The following is a 25306-nucleotide window of genomic DNA, read 5'->3' on the forward strand; positions in this document are numbered from 1 at the left end:
ACAAATGTAAAAAACTATCAAACCAAAATTTTCCCATTTTAATGAATGAATCCTATGAAATAATATGTACTGTAAAACCGTAATAGTGCAACAGGGTGTAGCCAAAGGGGGGGGGCACCAAATATGGATTTGGAATGCAGCTCAGAACTCAGGGTGTCTAGGAAATATTAGAAAGGCATATAAGATGTCCTCACCCCTCCCCCTCAGGTGTGAGTTGGTGGAAGAAACACATGGAACAGGAACATGCAGAGCTCTTTTGTACAGCCTCAGCTTTGCAGCTAACCTCTGGCAAGGTCATTTAACATATCTATAACCTTTAACTGGTTGCACAGATATGTTAAATAGCTGTGGCCATGCTCTGAGCCAGGGGGATAGAAAGGGACTTCCCACCCAAGATGTAACTGGGAGGCAACTCCCCGTTTACAGTGCCAGCATGAGAGCATGGAAATGATTACCTCCACCACATGGGGCCACACCTGCCCAGAATCCTGATGGCAGCCCAGTAAAAGCTGGAAGGATACAGGAGTGCTGGCAAGTGTAGCCGATTGTGGGAGGAGTCGGAAATGGGGCTGCAGAGGAGGACTGGCTCAGGGATTTAAACCCAGACATGGCAGCCACTGGAGAGGGCCACAAGGTTTTGCCAGACTGGGGACCCCCAAGCCATGTGAGAGAAAGCCACGCACTTCTGGCAGAGACCCCTGCAGCCATGTGAAGGAGAGAGCCACGAGGCTTCCCCAGAGTGGGGACTCCCACAGCTTTAGTAGAGAGAATCACCATGCGGCTTTAGCAGAGAACCGCCACTCAGCTTTGCTCAAGTGGGACCCTACCCTCTCCGCAGCTCTGGAGAGAAGAACCATGCAGTTTTGGCCAGAGTGACAACCCCTGCAGCTTTGGTAGAAGAGGACCAGGTGGCTTCGGGGTGCTCCCTTTGGCCATGTGGCCTGGGATGCAGGAGAGACTTTACCTGGAAAATAGGTACAAATAACTCTTGCCAGTAGGCCATGAGAAGGTGCCATAAGGCTTTGGATTAATTAGAGATCCTCCCTGGATGGCGACAAAGCTGATGATGCCAGGATCCTGGATCCTGGACAATTGCTTCTTTTCCTGAGTTATGGTACCCTAAATTAGGGCATGGGGAGAAGGAAGCACTGTGGGCGACTGTGAATATCCTAAAGGACTTTGATATTTTAATGAAGACGTTAGGTCACTCCTCTAAGTCTGTATAGCATTAAATAAACATTTCCTTTTCTTTTCACAAATCTCTGGCATTGAGAGATGTTTTTCCTATTGGCGATGGACAATCGAGCCCAGTAGGGGCTCCTTTGGTATCAGTATACCGTCCTGGGGAGGAGGGGTCTGTGTTCTGTTAACAGTAGTGTAAAGTAAAGAGGCTGTTTTAACATCATGCTCATGACTTGGGTGTTGCTTCTGACAAGGACAATGATGGCAACAACAAATCCTCATGCTCTTCAGCACACCGAATGCTTACATTCTGGCCTTCCTACAATAAAACTTTAACATTTAACTTGTCTAACAACAATTAATTGCAGAGAAGTCTGTGCTAGTCTACATAAATACAAAATAAGAGTATTTTTTTTTTTTTTTGCTTAAGGCTGGAATAGGTAACCTGACATTTACAGTTGGGAGCTGTGACATACCTCTCTCAGTAATTAATATAACAAGAAGGGAGTAAATCAGTAAAGCTATAAACCACCTGAACAATACTATCAACCAATCTGACCTAATGACATTTAAAGGACACTGATCCCAATGGAATACATATTGTTTCTAAGGGCACATAAAATAGTCACCAAGATAAGCCATAACATAAATAATAAAGTTAAAAAAAAAGTATATTCATGTATCATAAATACAATTGTAAAAATCCCCTACTTGTTCACAAATTAAAGAATATACTTCTTCTTTTTTTAAAAGATTTTATTTATTTATTTTTAGAGAGGAAAGGAAGGAGAGAGAGAGAAATATCAATGTATGGTTGCCTCTCGTGAGTCCCCTGCTGGGAACTGGCTTGCAACCCAGGCATGTGCCCTGACTGGGAATCAAACTGTGATCATATGGTTTGCAAGCCCGTGCTCAATCCACTGAGCTACACCAGCCAGGGCTAAAGAATATACTTCTAATTAAACCATAGATAAAGTTAAAGATAAAGATAAAAGTTTCAAAGATAAAGTTTCAAGGGAAATTCAAAATACTTTGAACTCAAATAAAATGAAAATGTAACATCAAATATATGGGATGTAGTTAAAGTAATTCTTAGAGGGAAATCTAGAGCATTAAATGCTTACATTAGAAAAGAAGGTCCAAAATGAGCAATTTGTTTCCACATTCAGAAACTAGAAGTGCAAAGTAAACACAAATGCAAGAAACAAATAATACAGAGGAGAGCAAATGTCAATGAAAGTGAAAACAGAAAAGCAATATAGAAAAATCAATCAACCCAACAGCTGTCCTGAGGTGGAACTCTCCTACGGAGGCACCAGCAAAGCGGGAGGAAATATAAAAAGGCAAAGCAGCAGCGGCAGGACTGGTAAATCCAAGAACCAGACGGTCTGCGTAAATGTCCTAATTGCCACATACTTGGGAAGAGCCCCAATCACCTCACTACAGTCTTTCAGTTTTTCTCACTTGTAAAATGGGAGAAAGGGTAAATGCAGGGTTTAAGAGAAATGTTCAAGGAAATGATTTGGAAAGAATAAAAGTAATGATTCTTTGTTTGAACAGGGTAAGACTGACAAACTGCTAAGTCATAAAAATTGTATTTAGTTCACCATACCTTTAAAGATCTTGAAAGTGTGATAACATATCAAAGTAAAATTCATAAATTACCATACAATATTTTTTTTGGTGGCAATTCTAGAGTTCAAGTGGGTAAAATTCATTATATACTTATACAACCTGGCTTCTTGATGAGTTTTCTCATCAACGAAAAAGTCAAAAATATAAATACAAAACTTTTCCTGAAAAAATAAGTAAAGTCCATTGCAGATATACCTTTTTGCAGATTTTTTCAAAATTGATATCATCACTAAGAGCAGATTTCGTTACTATATCAGGTTTCAATTCCTGTAAAAAAACACACAAAAAATATTTTTAGTGATAAATATAATTTTAAACTGTCATTATTGAGTTAAATTCCTTCCTATTTTTGTTTTTTAAGAAATATGATATTAGCCCTGGCTGGTGTAGCTCAGTGGATTGAGTGCGGGCCTGCGAACCACATGATCGTGGTTCGATCCCCAATCAGGGCACATGCCTGGGTTGCAGGCCAGTTTCTAGCTGGGGACTCATGAGAGGGAACCATACATTGATATTTCTCTCCTTCCCTTATCCTCTAAAGATAAATAAATAAATAAACAAATCTTTAAATAAAAAAAGAAATATGATAGTAAATAAATTCTTAATTTTAGAACAGAAAGGAAATTTTAAAATTTTAGAACAATTCCTATCACACACAGTAGGAAATGACCATGCTATGAAAAACAGCCATAGCAAAATGAATTTAAGAGCTAATCGCCCTAAAACAACTACATTCAGATTCCATAAATGCCAGAAAATTCAATGTGTCATAAAATCTCTAGGATAAAAACATTTCCTTGATAAAAATAAAATTAAAATAATTCAAAATGTTAAGAACCCATAAGCTTAAATTTTTATTTATTTTAATGACAGGACATTGGCAATCTCATCAATTTATAGAGAAATGTAGAGATTTATTAAGAAATATCTAATTTAATTCTTAATTGAAAAACTCAAAGTCATAAAATATTTTTCTATTATTCCAGGAATTAATCTAGATTCACTTTACAAAATTAAAACAAATACACACACACACGCACACACACACAAAGTAAAATTACTAACCATTTTAGATGGTTATAATTTCATCGCATACTCTTCTTCACTTTAAGAGAATTTTACTTTGATATGCATTCCATTAAGGGAATGATGGATCACTTTAAGATCATATATGAATGAAAACTTTCCAGACTTCATGATGGAGGCATAGGTAGACACTCTTTGCCTCCTTATTCAACCATAGAAAGAATCACAACTAACCTTAAAACAAAAAACAACCAGAACTGCCAGAAAATCAAACTGTATGGAAGTCCAAGAACCAAGCAGTTTACGAACACACATTCATCCAGACCAGTAGGAGGGGTGGAGATGGGCAGCTGGGCAGAGAGGAGAGGACTCGTGGCCAGGTGGGGACTGGAGGACTGGGGCAGGCATGGCAGTGACTGGTGGAGTGGGTGATCCCACATTTGCATGCAGATGAACTGGGAGGAACAAGTGGGGAACAAGACAGACCTCGCAACCCAGGGTCCCACTGTGGGGAAATAAAGCCTCAAACCACTGATTGAAAATACCCGTGGGGGTTGAGGTAGAAGGAGAAACTCCCAGCCCCATAGAATTCGTTGGAGAGATCCACAGGGTCCTAGAGCATACACAAACCCACCCACCTGGGAAAAAGCACCAGAGGGGCCTAATTTGCTTGTGGGTAGCGGCAGAAGTGACTGAAAGTCCCCTGGGAGCTGAGCAAGAGGAACTGTTCCCTCTCTGACCCCTCCCCCACATACAGCACCACAAGGCAGCAAAGTGGGTCATCCTGCCCTGGTGAAGACCTAAGCCTCTGTCCCTTACAACATAACAGGTGCAATGAGGCAAAGAAATATGGCCTAATTAAAAGAACAGATTAAAACTCCAGAGAAACAACTAAGCAACCAAGAGATAACCAACCTATCAGCTGCAGGGTTCAAAACACAGGTAATCAGGATGTTCACAAAAAGGATTTAGTATGGCTGCAAAATAAAGGAAGAAGTGAAGACGGTACAAAGTGCAATAAAGAAAAATATACAGGGAACCAACAGTGACAGGAAGGAAACCGGGATTCAAATAAATGATTTGGAACAGAAGGAACAAAGAACACATTCAACCAGAACAGACTGAAGAAACAAGAATTCAAAAAAAGGAGGAGAGGTTTAGGAACCTCCGGGCCATCTTAAAGGTTCCAACATCTGAACCATAGGGGTGCCAGGAGGAGGAGAGGAAGAGCAAGAAATTTAAAACTTATTTGACAACACAATGAAGGAGAATTTCCCTAATCTGGCAAAAGATAGACTTCTACGAAGTATAGGAAGCTCAGAGATTCCCAAAGAAACTGGACCCAAGGAAGTACACACAAAGGTACATCATAATTACATTACCAAGATTAAGGAGGAGAGATTCTTAAAAGCGGCAAGAGAAAAGGAAACAGTTACTTATAAGAGTTTCTGTAAGACTATCAGCTGACTTCTCAAAAGAAAGCTTGCAGGCAGGAAAGGGCTGCAAAGAAGTATTCAAAGTTATGAAAAGCAAGGACCTACATCCACAATTATTCTACCCAGCAAAGCCATCATTTAGAATGGAAGGACAGATAAAATACTTTCCAGACAAGGTCAAGTTAAAGGAGTTCATCATCACCAACCCCTTATTATATGAAATGTTAAAGGGACATATCTAAGAAAAAGAAGATGATCAAAACTATGAATAGTAAAATGACAACAAACTCACAACTATCAACAACAACTTAAAAAAAATGAACTAAGCAAACAACTAGAACAGGAGCAAAATCAGAGAAATGGAAATCACATGGAGGGTTACCAGTGGCTAAGGGGAGGGAGAAGAATGGAGGAAAAGGTACATGGATAAGAAGCATAATTTGTAGGTACAAAATAGACAGGAGGAGGTTAAGAATAGTATAGGAAATGAAGAAGCTAAAGAATTTACATGTGCAACCCATGGACTTGAACTAAAAGGGTAGGGGGAATGCTCTTGGGACTGGATGTGCAGGGCGGAGGAGGATAAAGAGGAGAACAAAAATAACAATTTCCTACATTAATAATTATCAGGTCATTTAATTTATATGCATATAGAAATAGACAGATAATGAAAATGTATGCTGCTGGTTTTGAAGATAGTGCAAAGGTCCATGAATCAAGCAATGCAGGTGGTTCTAAAAGCTGAGAAAAAGGCAAGAAACTGATATCCCCCTAAGTCTCCAGAATGAATACAGCCTTGCAAACATCCTGATTTTAAGATTTCTAATCTCTAGAACTGTTAAGATAATAAATCTATTGTTTTAAAACACTAAATTTATGGCAATCTGTTATAGCAGCATTGGGATACTACTGTATTTTCTATTTCCTACCAATCTTCATTTTATAACTCATTACACCATTTTATTTGAACAAGTACCATATGCTATAAATAATGCATAGAATTAAATATTTACCTTAAAACTATTAAAGTGAAATTTAGATGCACATAGTTGGCTTAAACTTTCCTTATTGCAACACTCATACTTCAGTATTTTGGGGCCGGTTTGTTTAATGCCTTAGTGTAATTAAGAGAAAATATTAGTTCCTAAAATATAGTTCTTAATAAAAGTTTAAAATGGCATTTACGAAGGAAAACTATGTTGATAGAAATGTTGTGCCATAACTGAAATTTCTGTTCAGTGCTATTATAGTAGATATCGAGGAACTCATAAATTGAATGAGTTTTTAGACAATGCAGAATCTGCAATAATAATATACTATTAAGGTATTCTTTCCACATGTATTGCCTTAAAGAATAAGATGCTTTTGGATATGTAATAACAAATGCATAGATGCCACAAATATCGGTGTTCCCCTTAGAAGATAAGAGAAAATTTAACCCACAGCCTTTCTGAGTCCTGAGTCGCTGTGGGGTCTTTTGGGGAGGTCCATGCTAAACTGCCAGGATTTACAAATCATCTCTTAAATGCTCTGAATTCTAGATTTGTAATTCAGGATGTCTAATATATTTTATGAGAAGAAGTTATAAATAGCTGTTTCATTTTTCTTGGACTGAATTTAATAGTTTTAACAATAGGTTTTAATTTAAATGCAAAATTTAAATTACTCATATTTAAAGAATACATTAATTACCCTTCAAACTGATCACATTTACCAGAGCAAAATTCATCAGGATTTACTAGATGGGCAATTTAAACTGTAGAAGAAACTGGGAAATGATTTTTTAAAGATCTTAAATAATTCGTAATTTTCAAAGAATGCCTGGGATAGTGGGTAATTTCCTGGATTTGTAGTGGTGGTATCTTACCTGACAATACGTATACTCACTTCATTATGAATGAAGGTTTCCCACAAGAGATTTGGAAAGCAAGTAAGACTTCAGGCTTTGTGGATAAAACTCAAAAAGCCCTAATTTAGCTAAAGTAGAGAACTCTGAAAGACAAATGTATTTAGAGTCTTGAACATTAAAGAGTTTCAACAATTTCAGCTTTCTGGTTATTTAGAAGTGGCAGTACACCCTAACCAGCTTGATGGAAACAGTTCGCCTTCAAGTGCATGAAAAGGAAGTGCATTTGAGCAAGGTCAGGCAATAAACCACTCAGTCAAAAACAAACAAACAAACAACAAACAAAACCCCATGGCCCAAGCAACTACCAAAACCCCCCCAAAAAACCAGAGAGTAATTTATGCTTTTATTAATCTTAACTTCCATTTTCTTGATAGAAAAATGGAATGAAGAACCTAAAATATAAGCTAGTTCTTCAATGGTAAGAATGGTGTCTTACTTAGCTTTGACTATTAGTTTCTAGTACAATGTCACATCTGTTGAACAAAATTGGAGCAGAGTGAAAAAATTTTAAATGCTTATTTCTGAATAAAAAAAGAGAAAATCTAAAGAGGTCAGTAAAGTCTCTTTCTAGCAGCGAAGTCAAATTCAAACTTGCCAAAGAATTATGAATTGCCAATGTGGCTTTGCTTTAGAGAATCAAATTGAACAGAACAAATACTAGAAAACACAGCCATGAGGACCTCTAGATGGTACAAAGTACAGCAGCACTTAATGCTCTAAAGTATTCTATATTACTATAACTTTTATTTGTAACAGGAAAAGGTAAAACACTACCTAAGAACTCACCGAAACACAGGTATTATATTTTGAATGGCTGGGAAACCATATTAGCTAATAAACCAGGCAGTGCGAGCTAAAAATTAATACTTTGCTCTTTCTGAAAAAAAGGATTTCATGACAAATGGAAAAACTAAGATCCATTTCTAGACCCAGCAATAAATATTTTAAGATAAAAGCTATGTAACTATCCCAAGGATATTTTATATGTATTCAGTGTTGAAAGTCATTTGGTTCCCTCCTGCACCATACTTAAACACAGTTAAGAAGATATTAATTACAGACATGAAATAAGAGTTCAGTACTTCTATGGTAATTTTACACTGTACCATTTCTAGTGTATGGGGTTAATTCTAAGTAAAATGACTAACCAGGTAGGAACATGAAGGTTTCTTTTATACAAAAGTAATTCCAATACTTTTTTCAGATAAAGTATGTCAAATTTTAGAAAGGTTTTCCTCTACTTTAAATTGAATATAACCATTTCAAATATTCTGTAATTTCAAACGCAGAACAAAATGCACTATTCTATATGGTAACTTGCAAATTTTATACCAAATTATAAATTATGGACTTGGGAGGAAAACAAAACACTCAGATATACTTCTATTTATTTTTTAAAAATTGAACATTTTTAAATCAAAGAAATTTTAAATATGAAAAGTGGCCACACACGCCCCCCAAAAAGATAGTAGAAACACAAATAAAACCATTCTCAATTGGAAAACCATGAATCATGGATACATAATGGGAAGATGAGGTACCAGAGTTATTTAACAGGCACTAAATATAGAATACTTGCACTAAACAACTTTCGAATGTGTTTAAGAGACACTTATACTGAAATAGAAAAGTAAAATGAGTATTTTCCTCAATTTTACAAAAATGGTGCAAAGGTTTTTAATTTAAAACTTTAAATTTACCACCGATGCAAAGAAAATTAAAAATATCAGTAATTGCTAATCAAATGTTAACAGAACTTAGCTTCTGAAATTGGGCTTAATTAGGTAGCTTCCTTAGATTTCCTCAAAATGACTCAAGTCTGGAAATTCTTAATCTTTCCACTTGGGAGCTTATTCAGTAGTGAGCAGGGCTCTGTGTTGTCTTGTTTAAGACACATTTTATTTTTATACATTCAATTCCTGTTCTTATTTTCTAGCATCAGTATTAATTTGTTTTTTTAATTTAACCTTTCAAATAGAAACATCCAAACTATCTTAAAAACAAACAAAAACTTTCAATTCTTTACAATATATATGAAGTTACAAATCCATTCGCAAAACATTAGAAGAAATTTCAGTATCACGTAATTCTACACGTGTGAAGAGTTAAGTCAGCAGGCCTGTGTTGCTCAAACTGCACATACGGGAAAAGGCCTATCTTCAGGACTGGTCCTTGGCCAGCTTCTGGGAAATGAGCTCTGAGCACTTGAACCGGAGGGTTCTAATTTAATCAGATAGTTTATGCTTACAGTGTGATTTCTGGTGACCACTACTTTTTCCTGGGAGGCTGGAGAATGAGTAGTTGAGGTCAGTCATGTGGGTGATTCACACCTATATGACTGGCTTCAAATAAAAACCCTAGAAACCAAGGTTCAAATGTGCTTCCCTGGTTGGCCACACCCTGCAAATGGACACCTACAGGCTTCTTCAGGACTTCCCCGTGTGCCCTTTTCCTTTGGCTGATTTTAGTGTCTCTCCTTGAACGGTAACAAGCCCTTACTGTAAGTAGAAACTTTTTTCTTCATTTTTTTTTAAGTGCTGCGAATCCTTCTGGTGTGCTTCAGAGTTACCTTAGGAACCCCTGACTCATTCAGTTTTGAAAGGGGAAATGATAATCCAAGAAACTGTTAAGAGACTCACCCAACATACTACATGAGGGCCAGGACTTGAATCCCCACATTTTGTTTTTTTGCCATATCCTGTTGTCAGTATTGGTGATAAATTACAAATTGTTTTAATTTCTTCCCAATCACATTAAAGTAACATTGTTCAAATTTCCTACATTAAGAGTAGTCATTCACAAATAACCAAATCCATTAGAACACTCCAGTTCCCTTACTCTCCACTGCCAGATTCTAATGCTTTGCCTGTTTTCAAATGAGCATACATTTGGCTGGAATTGCATAATCCCAATTTCGGTTATTCGGCCATCTCCTTGTCTTGTCTCCAAAGGCTTTCGTTTGAACAATGAAATACAGTAGTGCCTCTTACCCAATAAAGACGTATTTCAAATGAATAATCTATGAATACCTAAAACCATGGGTAGTACTGAACTGTACATATACACTAAGTTTTTTCTTATACATACATATGTACATATCCATGATAAAGGTTAATTTATATATAAGGCACAGTAAGAGATTAACAACTGGAGAACAACAATGATAAAATTGAACAGTTATAACAACATACTGTAATAAAAGTTATGTAAATGTGGTCTGTCTCAAAATATCTTACTGTACTTTACATATCTTTTCACTTAAAGGAGGCACTTTATGACTTCTCTTTGGCCTGTCTGAATTGCCAGCATCACTATTCTTGCACTTCGGGGTCATTATTAAGTAAAATACGGGTGACGTCAACACAAGCACTATGATACCATGACAACAGATCTGATCATCCAAATGGCTATTAGGTGACTGACAGGCAGGTAGCATATACATTGTGGATACAATGGACAAGAAGATGATGGACATCATGGGAGGGGCACAACAGGACAATGTAGAATTTCACACTACTCATAAGAGTGCGTAACTTAAAACCCCTTGTTTATTTCTGGAATTTTCCACTTAACATTTTTGGACTGCAACTGACAGCATATAACAGAAGCTGCAGAGAGAGACACTGTGGATGAGGGAAGACTACTGTACACTGACTCACTACTCCACCACAGCAGTGCTGTCTGTGCTTCAGTGGGGAAAAGTATGTCTGCAACCAAACTACTTACGCCGGGCTATGGGGAAGGACACTGTATCATGACAAAAAGTAACTTGGAGGCAGTAACCATGCAGACATTTTAAATTCCAAGAGAGTCTCATTAAGGTTGAGCTTTTTTTTTTAAAAAAAAGATTGTATTTATTTATTACTTTTAGAGAGAGGGGAAGGGAGGGAGAAAGAAAAGGAGTGAAACATCGATGAATGGTTGCCTCTAGCACACCCCATACAGGGGACATGGCCTGAAACACAAGCATGTGCCGATTGGGAATCAAAGCAGTGATGCTTTGGTTCACAGGCCCACACTCAATCCACTGAGCCACACCAGCCAGGCCTCAAGGTTGGGCTTTTAATTGAATAAAATATAAAATGTGTTAGTATTTTCCAAAAGGTGATTAAAACTGAAATATGATGTTTGTATTATGAGGGGTCAATTCCCAGTACAAAGAATTATAAAGTGCCATGAAAAGTCTGGGTTCTTGAAGGGGTTTTTTTTTTTTGGGGGGGTCTAATTAAAAGTGAGACAAGAAATGCACTTCTCTGAAATAAAGAATCTGAAATAACTTATGAGAGGGCTATTGACATCCAAATCTTCATGCTTTTCCACAGATGGGAATCTCATTGTGGTTTCCTTCAGTGACAATAAAAACCTTATTTCCTAAATGTTGTTCTACTGTTTCTTAAATACACCTCTACCGGATGGAATTCAATAGGTTATATACTCTCTCATCACATTACCGAGGAGTTTTTCCAAAAACAGTATCTTGGTCTTCCTCCTCCACTTATTCCTGTGTTCTCCGTTGAAATTAACGGCATCTGCAGCCTTTGCTGCTCAGGCTCCACAGGTCAGACCCCTGACACCGCAGACCTCTTTGTCATGCTTCTGTCACGCTCCCACCCCCTTTTTGCTCTCTCTGCTGCAGTATCTGTTGAATTTGGTTCCCTCCTTTGGATTACCATTATCCTACCCACGGGCTCAGGACTTCATTATGGATTGTGTGGGTTATAACAGCTTCACTAGTTTTCCTGGACCAGTAACATCAAGGCCTAATATATGTCACTGTCCTAAATAAAGAATGAAATCAAACACTTTCTGTCTGATGTTCAAATCCTTTCATTACCTGGCTTGAATATATCTTTTTGTTCTAATATTATAATACACTTCTTTTAGGGGTTCTCACATGCCATCTATTCAGTTTTACACAGAGTTCCCTGAGTACATTTTCTATTTTCCAACCTCAGTATCTTTGGTCAACTGTCTGCTTTAAAAAATTTTACCTGTGAAATGCCTTTCTTTAACTGGCCACCTACCTTTCTCACTCCCCTCACCCCTCAATCAAAATCTATCCAAATTTCAACTCTTGCTTGCTAAACACCACAAAAATGAGAGAGAACATCTTAAAAAATGGCTGATTACAGATTTGAGTAGGAAAAGTACTAGCTGTGCAATATTCTGTTATGACAGAAAAGGAAGGACTAACAAGGATCTCTGATACAAACTACCTTTGAAGGGACAGAACTGGTCAAATTTGTGTGTGATAAAAGAATAATGACGATGACCATATAGCCTGTTACTCAAACAAGACCCCATCTGAAAATGAAATGAGGCACCACAAAAATTATACTGGGACCAAGTTGTAAATACCACCAGGAGAGTCGCAGGAAAACGTGGTCATAGGGACACTCTAATTATAAGGTCTGTCAATTCCTCCAATTTCCAAATGCTCCTTATTTTTCCTTAAACCCACTTTAAGCAGGCTCCTGCTGCAATTACTCCAACCAATGTCATTCCTGTAAAAGTCACTAACAATTTCCATGTTGCTAAATCTCAGTGCTCCTCTTACTCAACACAGTGGCAGCATCTGAAGCCTGTACTACAAGGGGCCCGCCTTCCAGGAGATAATTCCTTGGCCAATCACCACCTTTCAACAAGTTAATTCCTTCTTTCTCTTAGATATACTTTCTTTGCATGACTTTCAGGATCCATACTCTTGGCTTTTCCACCTTAGCCTCCTTTGCTAGCTCTTCCTCTTCTTCCTAGCTAAAGAGCAGGGTGAGGATTCTGTCCTTGATACTCATCACTATCTTCACCTTATACTGCCTTCGTAATTTTATCTTGTCTCATGACTTCAAATATCACATACAAGTTAACAACTACCCAAAGTCTCTGATGTGTAGCCCAATACTGTCTTCTGCACTCTTATTAAACTACTTCATATCATCACTCCTAATCCTTCCTTACTCTGCTCTAATTTTCCATAGCATATCACCTACTAACATACTACATAGTTATTTACTATGTTGTCTTTTCCCAATCCCCTAAAAATTATTACAAAAGGTCAGAACACTTTGTCAATTTTGTTTCACAAGTATATTTCAAGTGCCTAGAAAAGTTCATGGCATTCTGAAATGCTCAAAAATACTTGTTGAAAGAATGGACATTGAAGTTGTTTTTACCTGTTAGGTATTACAAATTGCTAAACCGAGTATCTCAGTTATCTCAATATTGGGTATAGCATAAGCTAGACCTGCCAGTAACACAACCCCTGTTTAAGAACTATTATTGAAAGTACATTAAATAACTATGTCTTTCATTCAGGTTTTTTTAATATATGAGTTTTAAAAAAACTTTAATCCTGACCATGTTGAGATATGAATCTAAATCACTATCATGTCACACCTAATATAGAACTTCATATAGTGAAAACCAGTAATATAATCTAAATTCTTTTTCTAGTTTTTTTTTTTTTTAGATTTTTATTTATTTATCTTTAGAAGGGAAGGGAAGGAGAGAGGGAGAGAAACCTCAATGTATGGTTGCCTCTCATGTGTCCCCTGGTGGGGACTGGCCTGCAACCCAGGCATGTGCTGGGAATCGAACTGCAATTGTGTGGTTCACAGGCCCGTGCTCAATCCACTGAGCTGCACCAGCCAGGGCTGCTTTTGTAGTTTTTAATTCTACAAGTATTTTCTTTACAACTTTTCTAAAACAAAAACAATAAAAACATGAATTTAAGTCTCCCCTCCTAAAACTTGTTAAGTTATATTCACCTTTTAAGAGTCAGCTTCACTCCACAGGAAGCCTTCCATGAATCCTCAAAGAAGTACTATGTGGCCCTCCTCCAGTAACATATCTATCAGCATTTTATACACCGTACTGAAATTCCCTGTTCATAATAAGTCCATTTCATTTGCTAGACTCTAAGAGTCCCAATAAAAACATATTTTAAACAAATTTTATTGTTGCTCAAGTTCAGTTTTCTGCCTCTCTCCCTCAGCCAACCCCCACCTCCCTCTCCTGATTCCACCTTCCCTTGGTTTTGTCCATGTGTCCTTTGTAGTTGTTCCTGAAAACCCTTCCCCCTTTCCCCCGGAAATTATCCCCTCCCACCTCCCTTCTGGTTACTGTCAGTTTGTTCTTAATTTCAGTGTCTCTGGTTCTATTTTGCTTGCTTGTTTTGTTGATTAGGTTTCATTTAAAGGTGAGATCATATGGTATTTGTCTTTCACTGCCTGGCTTATTTCACTTAGCATAATGCTCTCCAATTTCTATAAACTAGCAGAATATTTGGTAAACAAAGTACAAACCTAGTATATTTTTGTTAAGCTGAAATAAAGTGCTTTTGTTGCAAGTTGGCTCTGAGACAAAATGATAAAAGTATGTAAACTTTTATGGCAAAGTACAGGACCAAACAACATGGGGTAAAAGTTTTGTTTTTTGAGTCACAGAATGCCTAACTAAAATACAATGCAACACGGACAATGATGATGGACCAGGGGGCACAGCAGACCTCCAAAAGGTCTGTATTCAGGATTTTTCTCTACCAAACAGTTGGGGCATAACTTTTCAAAATGGTTTTGAAGGCAATGGCTATCATCATACTTCATATATGCCCTTTACATGGAGTAGAATACTACAGAGATTCAAAATCTTTCTAAAAATTATTGAAAGAGTACTATGCTAATGATATTGCACATTCAGTGGTACAAAAACAGTATCAACCCAACTTCTTAAGATTTTTAGGAAATGATGGTAGCTTTTTTCTATTTGCTTTTATAATTAATTATACCCTTCTAACATCTTAAAAGCCATCAACACATTGCTAATTTTCCTTCAAAACATTCATTACAGTTGACTCTTGAACAACAGGTCTGAACTGCATGGGTCCACCTATAAGCATTTTTTTCCAATAAATATATGAGGGGGCCCCCAAACCCCAGAATTTATTTATAAAAACTTGTGTATTTATTGTTACATATTTAAACTTCACCTGAAAAGTACTCCCAATCTGATGCAATACACCCACTGATGTTCTTCCACTGCTCACAACAGTTTTGGGACTCATCAATTTTGATGCTTTTTAGTTCTTGTCCTGTTTTTCTTTCACCTCTTCCATGTTGGCAAAACATTTTTATTTCAGAACTTTTTTTATTCAGGGAAGCAAACAAAAAAGAAGTCACTTGGGGTGGGATCAAGTGAATAAGGAGGGTGGGGCATGGAGGCCATGCCATTTTTGGTCAAAAGCTGCTGAACATGCAGCACAGTGTGCACAGGTGTGCTCATAAATCACCCATCATGAAATGGGCAAATGCACTGGGTCATCAAAAAAAAATTCACTGAGGCCAAATGCAGTCTCTCACAACAGTGCCGGCTAGTACACTGACACAGGTGGGCTGCTAGAACACTCACACAGTGGGGGAAGCCTGTACTATAAGAGACCCGCCCTCCAGGAGATAATTTGTTTTTTTTTGGGGGGGGGGTCTCCCTTCATATAGACAGCCTTCCATATCCCAGAGTTCTGCATCCACAGATTCAACCAACCATGTATCAAAACAGATTCAGAACCTGGAATCTACAAATACAGAGGAACAATTGTATGTGTTGCTCTGTACCATTTTATACACCAAACTTAAGCCTCTACAGATTTTGGTATCCAAGGAGGGTCTTAGAACCAATCAGAGGGACAGCTGGAGTTAAATTTTGGGGACAGTTTTAAGTTACACCTGGACTTTTCAACTGAATCAAGAGTTGGAGCCCCTAACCCCACGTTGTTAAAGAGTCAACTGTATTTAAAATTCAAGTTCTTAAACCTGAAATGAAAACTAAGTAACAAAGTCTCAAGCATTATTATTAAATGGTGGATAAGGAAAAACAACTGCCCTCAGTGGGTGACTCAGTGGGTTGGACCACAGTCCTATGCACCAAAAGCTTACACGTTCCATCCCAGGTTGGGAGGCAACTGACTGATGTTTCTCCCCCCGCCCCCATCACACTCCTCTTTTCTTCTCTAAAATCAATAAACATATCCTCAGGAATTGGTCCCTAACCTTTTTAGCACCAGGGACTGGTTCTGTGGAAGATAATTTTTCCTCCGATGGGGCAGGGGAGACAGAGGTGGAGCTCAGGGGGTAATGTGAGCTGTGTCTGTGGACAGGGAAAAGGGAGGTTGGGGACTGCATCCTTGGGTGAAGGTTGAAAAAAAAAGAAACTAAAAAACTCATAAATGATATAAATTTATCTTCATTTTGATTAACATTTAATAGTACTGTTCTATAATCTCTTTAAAATCTACTTATAATAGATTTTAATATGTGAAACATCTCACTAAAAAGCCTTCTACAGTGTAGAACAGCAGCCACTATATAAAAAGACAACCAAAAAGAGTAGAGTTTATAACATGCAAATGACTTCACATCAAAACACAAAGAAGGGTACAATACAGTAGACTGTTAACACATGAAGACGAAAGAAGCAGGGTTCTCAACAGTGGGAATAATAAATAGATACCCCAAATACTGGGGTTCTTTCTCAATTTGCACAAACCTCCCACCCATATAATGTTTGGCACCAGCCACGAGTTCTCAAGCATCTATCCCTGCCCTCACCCCACAAAAACTTGTTTTAGAGGCTGATAAAGGCTTTAACAATGATTCATCCTGGCTTTGTAAGAGCACATGTGAGGTGATGATGAATGCCATGTTGTTACCAGAGAAAGCTAGAGAAATTTAAAAACAGGAATGCATGAAGTATGTGTGGGGAATATCAAGCTGAATGTAGTATGTAGATAGACATGGGGATAAGAGAAAAAGCTGGTCAGGATGAGAGGAACCAAAAGATGAAACAGCTTTCAATACCCCCGAGGAGACCCCATCTGGTACATAATAGGAAGTTAATTTTGGTTCTTAAACAAAAGAGTAATATATAAAACAAAGTAGGTTTACTACTAGGAAATTTTACTAATGTCAGGTTTTGCTGGCAGCCAGTTAAGGAATTACTAAATGTCTACAAATAGTACTGTCTCACTTTAGTTCCAAGTTGACTTTCATGTTTAAAATTGAATCTTCATATTCTAAAAACTAAACTGAAATGCATCTTTCAACTATAAATTAATTTTCACCAAGATATGAAAATAATTACTGACATGAAAATTACAATCTCAGTGACCAAAAGCTAAAAAGATTTGCATTACATTTAAAAGTTGACATTAACAAAGCATAAACATTATCAAGTAATTTAGTCAAATGAAGCACAAAACCTTCTTGGCATTATATAGTCCTCTCTCTCTCAGCAGAAATACCTTTTAGAAAAATAAAACAAAAATAGTTTAACTCAAGTGATTAAACACGATCCCATTTTAAAAGGCCAAATAAAAACATCTAAATTGTTCTTGGAACATGAAAATACCCCCTTCTGAAGGTTCAAGGGGCAGGCAGAGGCCACGAGGGGCGGCAATCCCGTCAGCCTGAGGATTCTACTTAAAGCATGGCTGCCATGCTAAGGAATAAATCAAATCAGACAGATTTTTTTTTCATTTTAGAGATTCTCTTCTAACAAAACGCCTGGACTTAGAAAAGTTTACTATTTTTGAAACAGAATGTAAACATTTGTTTAAAAGTGCATAATTTTGTGAGTATATGGAGAGTAAATAAAATTCTTAAAACCATTTTTGTCTTCTCAATATGTTAAGAATAAAACATTTAGATGAAGGGACATCCATAGAGTTATTTCTTATCATTCAGTACATCACATAAAAAGGACAAAATTACAGCTTCATATGAATATGTTGTATTTGCTTTTTTACTCCTAAATTTAAAAAAATTTTATCTACATATTTCAAGTTTAGTTTTCCTTGCCCAACTAAAAAGAGCTGAAGAACACAAACAAACAAAACCTTAAAACCTCAAACTTAATAAACAATTACATAAGCCCAGAAAACATTTTCCCCCTTCAGTGTTACCTAGGAAATTCGTCAAAGGCCTTAGGAAAATTATATTAGGTGACTGAGGCAGTCTTTCCCTATAATACTGGAATTACGACTAAGATTTAGGGACCTGCTATGAGGGACTTAGGAATGTGTTAGAAGAGAGTGGTCTTTATAAAAATAAAGGACAATCTTTCAAAATCTCAAGGAAGTCAAACTATTTGTTGTTACAAGGTCTAATTCCTTTAAAGTACAGTATTTTCTCTAGAACTTGAAGTTTCCAGTAACCTTCTCAAGGACACATATAATAATAGTAAAACACTGTACTTGTTTCCTATATTTCCATGTGTTAATAGCTTAAAGAGCCTATATCAATTAATACTAAAATTGTGTTATATTCAAATTTGTTTAATATATTATGGCAAATTTAGCAAGGAATAAATATTTAGAAATGTAATTATTGCTACTAATTCATGGTGCCTAGGGAATTATTTTTTAGCTATATGATTTCTAAATGTTAAATGCATACAAAAATTCTTTATGAATAGACCAGGTACTCCACATATTTATGAAGGCCCAACTCTATTAATTATGGCAATAAATCCAATTTTGCCCCCAAGAGGCAGTGATGATAGATCATTTCATGAATTATTTTCACTTTTCAATTAACAGTGGTCATTAAAATTATAATACAAAAGCACATTTCTTTATAATACCTAATTATCTTTGATAATACTGTGCACTAAATATACTTAAAGTAAGAGAGGTCAGGTTAGCAGTGTTAAGAACACGGGCTACTGATTCAGATAGATTTGTACTGAGTCCTGGATTTGCCAAACTCTAGTAGAAAGAATATCTTTGGGCAAAGCAATTAATCCATACATCCCCAGTTTCCACATCAGTAAAATGAGCCTCTCTAGGAACCTTGAAGAGCTACTGTGAAGAAAGATTACAAATAATACAGGGTGAGCAAAAGTAGGTTTACAGCTATGAGTACACAAAACAGTTTATTCTTATATTATTATTTATTATTGTTATTTTCCATGTGAACTGTAAACCTCCTTTTGCTAATCCCTGTATATGTATGCTATAGCAAAGAGCCTGACACAGAGCAAGAACTCAATAATAACTAAAATTATTAAATTGTTTATTAGCAGTGCTCTTACATGTGAAGTTGAGCTTCCTAGGGCTATAAATAACATACAGACTGAGATGTGAGCTATTGCATAAAACAGCATCCTTGCTATCTTATTAAGATTCAGTTAAAGACTGTAAAGGAAATCATATTGATTTGGTAAATCAGTAATATTAATATTTTCATTAAATTGCCACCTTTTCCAGGAAACCTTCTCTGATTATTAACTAGAAGTAACCTTTCTCTTAAAATTTACAAAGCGCCTATTGTAACAGCCTGTTTTCAAAACTGTGCATACCAGCTCCTTTCTAGGATAGTATAATATTTTTGCAGAGTAGGAACAATGAATTACATGGCATATTACCTTCCATAAGACAGGCTTAATAATGAAAATTTAGTGCATGAAAAAATTCTGTCAGTCATTGCTTCCTAATGAGTTATCTCCCCTCCAATCTCTTTTCCCTCTAATCAGTCCTCCACTCTCCTTCAAATGTATCTTTCTAGAAAATATACATGATTACACTTTGATCATCCACGTTTCCTAAGTCTTCAAATTGTAATCTTATTTACCATTTATTCACTATCTTCAACTTTTCGGTCCTCCATTTATTCCATATTCCACCCATGACATTAATTTACTGAAGAAACACCTGCTAAATGGCTGCTTTATGCCAATTAGTACACAAAGCACTGGAGATAAGACACCACCCTATCCTCACAAAAGAAGACATATAAATAATATTTCAATGTACTAAATATGATAAAAGAAAGAGAATATTAAGCAGCCCTTCTAAGTCATAACAAGTACTTTCAGACCTTGTGGTGTGCTCTATGCTCTATTTATCTAGACTCCTTTCCAAAGCAAAACCGTATTTATTCTTTAAGTTCCAACTCAGTGTTCCCTATTTTGTAAGGTCTTCCCTAAATCTTACACATAATTAAATTAATCAATCCCTTTTCTAGGTTCCTGAAACTGATTATAATACTGGTATAGTATATACCACAGACTTGGACTATACACTTATTTCTCAAAGAACAGTAAGTTCCCTGACAGCAGAAATCCATTCATCTACAGTAGGTTCTAAGTTAAAATTTATTTAACTAACCTGAAAATATAATGTGGAATTTATAATAGCTGTTCCTGAAATGTCTTATTTTTATTTGTATTTTTTTCTGGGTGCAAATTTTGTGGGTCTTAAGAAAATACATGATAGGAGCTTCTGGTCAGGTAGTGATGAAGACAGACATAGCTCATCTCTTTGCACAACCACATGAAAATAACAACTAAAATATAGAACAACCATCACTCAGGAACATCAGAAATGGAGCTGAATGGAAGTCCGACAACTACGAAACTGAAGAAACAATATCCATCCATACTGGTCAGAGGGGTGCGAGTGAGGAATGAGCTGGCCCCACACCTACGTGGCTAAAAATTCGAGAGGGATATATTGGGAGGGAGGAGTCCCAGACCCACACCAGGCCCCCCAGTCAAGGATTCCAGTGCCGGGAAGTTAAGTCTCCAAAATTTCTAGCTACAAAAACCAGTGGGGACTGAGTTAGTGGAGGAAGCTACTGGGGCCCTAAGCAGTTCCTCTTGGGGAACCCACATAGGGACTCGCCTACTCAGACTCACTCCCTCTGAGCTCTAGCACTGAGTTGGCAGCTTGAAGGGCACCAGTGGCATACAGGGAGGGACAGAAGTGTCTGGCATCAGGGAGAGCAGAGGCCACTGTCCCTCTGCTGAGCCCTCCCTGGACAAGGGGGTAGGCTGGTGCCATATCTGAAACTTCATCAACCTAACTAACACTGTGTGACCGACCTTGGAGATCCAGAGGCTCTACCCCACCCAACTCCCTGCACAACCCCAGCTGCTTTTCCATAGGAATGGCTGGTCTTGTCTTCTAAATCCTATCAAATAAGCAATAGCTGGCTTCTGTGAGCCTCAGCAGCTACCAGATTAGAATCACAGCTTGGCTTCACCTGGGGATCTTCAAGCCCAGCATAAGTAGCAGCCATCTCAGATTGCTTTACAGCTCAGCAAGGTGTACCAAGCAAAACACAGGTCAGGGCTGACCTTGATCTTCACAACCCAGGAAACCCCAGGGCCAACGCACCCAGTGGACAGCTAAGGACCATGTCGGAGTACCACCACCCTGCCCCTGCAGAGCTAATCCTTCACAGATGGTCGAGGTTGGTGGTCAAAGCCAATCCTTGCAGCTGAATGGCCTGGTTAAATCCCACCCCCCCCCCCGCCCCCATTGATCTGCCAAGAGTAACACAGGCTCCAATACAACAGGAGGGTGTACTCAGCCCACACGAAGGGTGCATCTTGAATACTCAGCCTGGGTGATAGGGGAGGCTATGCCACTGGAACCTACAGGACACCTATTACATTAGGCGACACTACCAAGACAAGGAGTCAAAGTAGCTCTACCTAACACATAGAAACAAACACAGGGAGGCTGCCAAAATGAAGAGACAAAGTCCAAATTAAAGAACAGATCAAAACTCCAGGAAAAGGGCTAAACAAAATGGGGATAAGCAATCTATCAGATGTACAGTTCAAAATATTCTTTATAAGGATACTCAAGGAACTTAGAGAAGACCTCAACAGCATAAAAAAGACCCAGTCAGAAACAAAAGATATACTAATTGAAGTAAAGAGCAATTTACAGGGAAACAGTAGAGTGCATGAAGCTGAGAATCAAATCAATGATTTAGAACATAAGGAAGCAAACAACAATCAATCTGAACAAGAAGAAAAAGAATCCAAAAAAACAAGGACAGTATAAATGGCCTCTGGGAAAACTTCAAGAACTCCAACATTCACCTTACAGAGGTGCCAGAAGGAGAAGAGAAAGAGCAAGAAATTGGAAATCTATCTGAAAAAATAGTGAAAGAAAACTTCCCTAATTTGGTGAAGGAAAGAGACATGCAAATCCAAGAAGCACAGAAAGTCCCAATCATGATGGATACAAAGAAGCCCACTCCATGACACATCATTATTAAAGTGCCAAAGGTTAAAGATAACGACAGATTCTTAAAAGCAAGAGACAATGTTAGTTACCAGAAGGTTGCCAGATGGGAGGAGAGAAGGGGAGAATGCATGCAGAAGTGAGGGGATTAAGAAGTACAAACCGGCAGTTACAGAATATCCGTGGGGATGTAAAGTGCAGTATAGGAAATGGAGTGGCCAAAGAACTTATACACATGACTCATGGACATGAACAATGATTTGGGGATTGCCTGAGGGAGTGGTGCGTGCTCGGTGGAGGGGAGCAAAGGGGAAAATATCAGGACTCTGTAATAGCACAATCTATAAAATATAATTTTAAAAAAGAAGAAGATACACAATCATTAAGAAAGTGGGATGCTATCTTAGATTATAAAGAACAGAATTATTAACTACAACCAAAACCCACAAGTTTTACTTTAATATACTGAGTTTCAACAGAAATTAATAATTAAAAAAGTGAAGACTTCTCTCCTTACCTTCTTACCTTAATATAGCTTTTAAAGGGTTTGGTTAGTTTTTATACAGAAGAAAGAGGAGCATGTAAGTGAAATATGCATTTTGATTATAGGATTTTTATAACTTAGTGGCATGCACAGGAAAAGGAACAGAATTTAAGAAAAACTATTGAGTTTCTCTTGTCACAAAGTATTAACATGTTGAGTAACAAAATACTAACATTAGTTATTCTAACATATAGGAAAAAAGAATACATTGTTTCCATTACAACAGGAATCAATGTAAACTAGGTGGGCATGTTAATGAGTATAAATATTTAAAAATAATGTATCACTGTTTAACCCAAAATTCAGGGGAACTTCCAGGTGAACAAAAAAGAAAACCCCATTTTCTAGACCAGTTATTGTTCTTATTGCTTTTTATCTCTAGGACTCTATGTCTCCCATTGTGTGTTTCAAACAAACTATGTTGTAATACTTGCCTCTTTTCTCAATCACTACATTATTTCACACTGACATTATGATAGTAGTATTGGTTGTCCAAACTTTTTGAATTAACAGTTGAAAAGGTCTTTGGATACTTGCACAATTAGTAGGGACATTCTGCCAAGGTTCTAAGTTCAATCTGCAGAATTACAAAACTTAAAAAAAATCAAATCAAAATAAAACAAAAGGAAATAAAGAATACTTCTGACCCAAAGTTCACTTGATAATACTTTCTTATTTCCTACCCCTAAATCCTGTTTACACACTCAGTAGCCTCTGAAGTAGGCTTATCTGAACTGAAGCAATTCCAAAATCAGTTTTTTGTTTTAAAATTAGGCGTGTATAATGACTGAGTAAATGGTAATGGCATTTTCATCACCTTTGTCAACAAGGACCAGTAAATTTTCCTCTGTTTTCAAGTAGAACCAAGCAGGTTCAAAAACAGGGAATGCATATCACTTTTATTTGCCACAACTAGTCTTATTTAAAAGATGAAAACATTTTAAGGTCACCATAGATTTGATAGATCTTTATACAAACACAGCCACAGTAAAAAACATGACCCCTACATATTAAAAATGCAGTAATGCTAAAGGTTACAGGACTTATTCAAAATACTGGCTTAAAGCTATACAATCCACATGCCAGGAAGCAAACTAGAATTCCAACATGACAATCTGTTTCTAAATACTGTTGTGCGTGTGTGAGAGAAGCTGTATATACTATAATGGTCTTTTAAAAACACTACTATTGACTTACTGTTTATCATTTCAAATGTCACAAGCTGAGTACAAAAGAGTATTAAATCAGGGCATCTTGCTCTGCCTTAAAAGGCAATAGAAGTTGTCCCTTTGTAAAAACTGAATGAGAAGTTAAGTTACCTTAGAGAACTGGCAAAGTTCACCCATTCTTCTATTTCTGACAGTTAACATTAAAAACAACAAAAAGCAAAAACGACTCTGGGTATAGGCTCTTATTAGTAATAGTTTAGTAACAGTCTACTTAACTACTGAGACTCAGAGCAACCTCAATATTCTACATAAGCCAATAAAAGAAAGTTTGCATTAAATGACAGCTACCCAGGCAGCATCATTCCCTATATACCTGTTACTAGGTGTTGAAGACAGAGTTGAGTAAAACAACCTATTTTCTTAAGAAAGTCTCTGTAAGGAACAGGAATGCCCTGAAAGCCGATTCATACAATATCAGAGTAGAAATATACGAAGGTAAGGGGGTTGTTCAAAAGACATGGTGAATAATTCTTGTGGGGTCAAACTGGTGGTGTCAGAGAAAGGTTTCCTAGAGCGAGTAACTAAGAATTAAACCAAAGGTTTGAAGTAATGTGTTCAGATGGGAGAGATGTGTGATACATAAAAAGCCTGATCAAAGGCAAGTAGGCATGAAATACAGATATGTTTGAACTTCAGTCGAGCTGGTACAAAAGCATGGGGTAGGCAGATGTCACAGCTGAAGAAGAAAGGCAGCTAGAGTACAGACCACAAAAGTCCCTGTGTCCCTCACAGGACCAAATCCTCATCAAATCTGCATTTCAGAAAGGTTACCGGTTACAGCGCAGAAAGCGATTTGAAGGGTGGTGAGACCAGAGTGAGAAATAATAAGAACCTGAACTAAGAAGTGGTTACATATTTAGAAGATAAAAATAACAGATCTTGGTGAAGGACAAGATATGGGAATAGAAAGTAGCTGAAGTAGTTAAGGGAGAAGGGAATTCAAAATGATTCCTACTTCTGGCTTTAGGAAACTAGATGAATCATAGTGTTAAAACCAACATTGGGAACAGAAAAGAACATCTGATTAGAGTGTGGATGCTAAGGTACAAAACGCTAGAATCTACATTCAGATACTGACATCTTTTGTAACATCTGCTTACCTACCCTCTTTTCTTAACCTTACAACACGTCAGCCTGTCCCCTCTTACCCTAATGCCATAGCTGACTAGGCTTAGATCGGTAGTGGACATCTGACCTGAGATGGCTCAGAACTTGAGTCAGTTTGGGTTCTTACCATGAGTAGAAGTCACAAAGGTTCTGGAGCTGATGTTGCCACTGTATGGTCCCTGGACATATGTAAGGAATAAAAGCTACTTG

General features: G+C 37.3%; 1 protein-coding gene across 4 annotated transcripts in view; it reads right to left on the reverse strand.

The window, feature by feature from the left end:
- SRFBP1 (serum response factor binding protein 1) overlaps positions 1-25306 on the reverse strand; it is a 61311-nt gene that overhangs the window by 12101 nt on the left and 23904 nt on the right. For all 4 annotated transcript variants that reach the window (XM_037028939.1, XM_037028930.1, XM_037028950.1 and 1 more), the window contains one exon: positions 3013-3084. In XM_037028939.1, coding sequence (XP_036884834.1) covers positions 3013-3084 — 72 coding nt within the window. The remainder of the gene's footprint in view (positions 1-3012; positions 3085-25306) is intronic.

This window comes from Sturnira hondurensis, unplaced genomic scaffold, assembly GCF_014824575.4.
Source record: "Sturnira hondurensis isolate 20B ecotype Veracruz unplaced genomic scaffold, ASM1482457v3 Scaffold0001509, whole genome shotgun sequence".
Classification (NCBI taxonomy): domain Eukaryota; kingdom Metazoa; phylum Chordata; class Mammalia; order Chiroptera; family Phyllostomidae; genus Sturnira; species Sturnira hondurensis.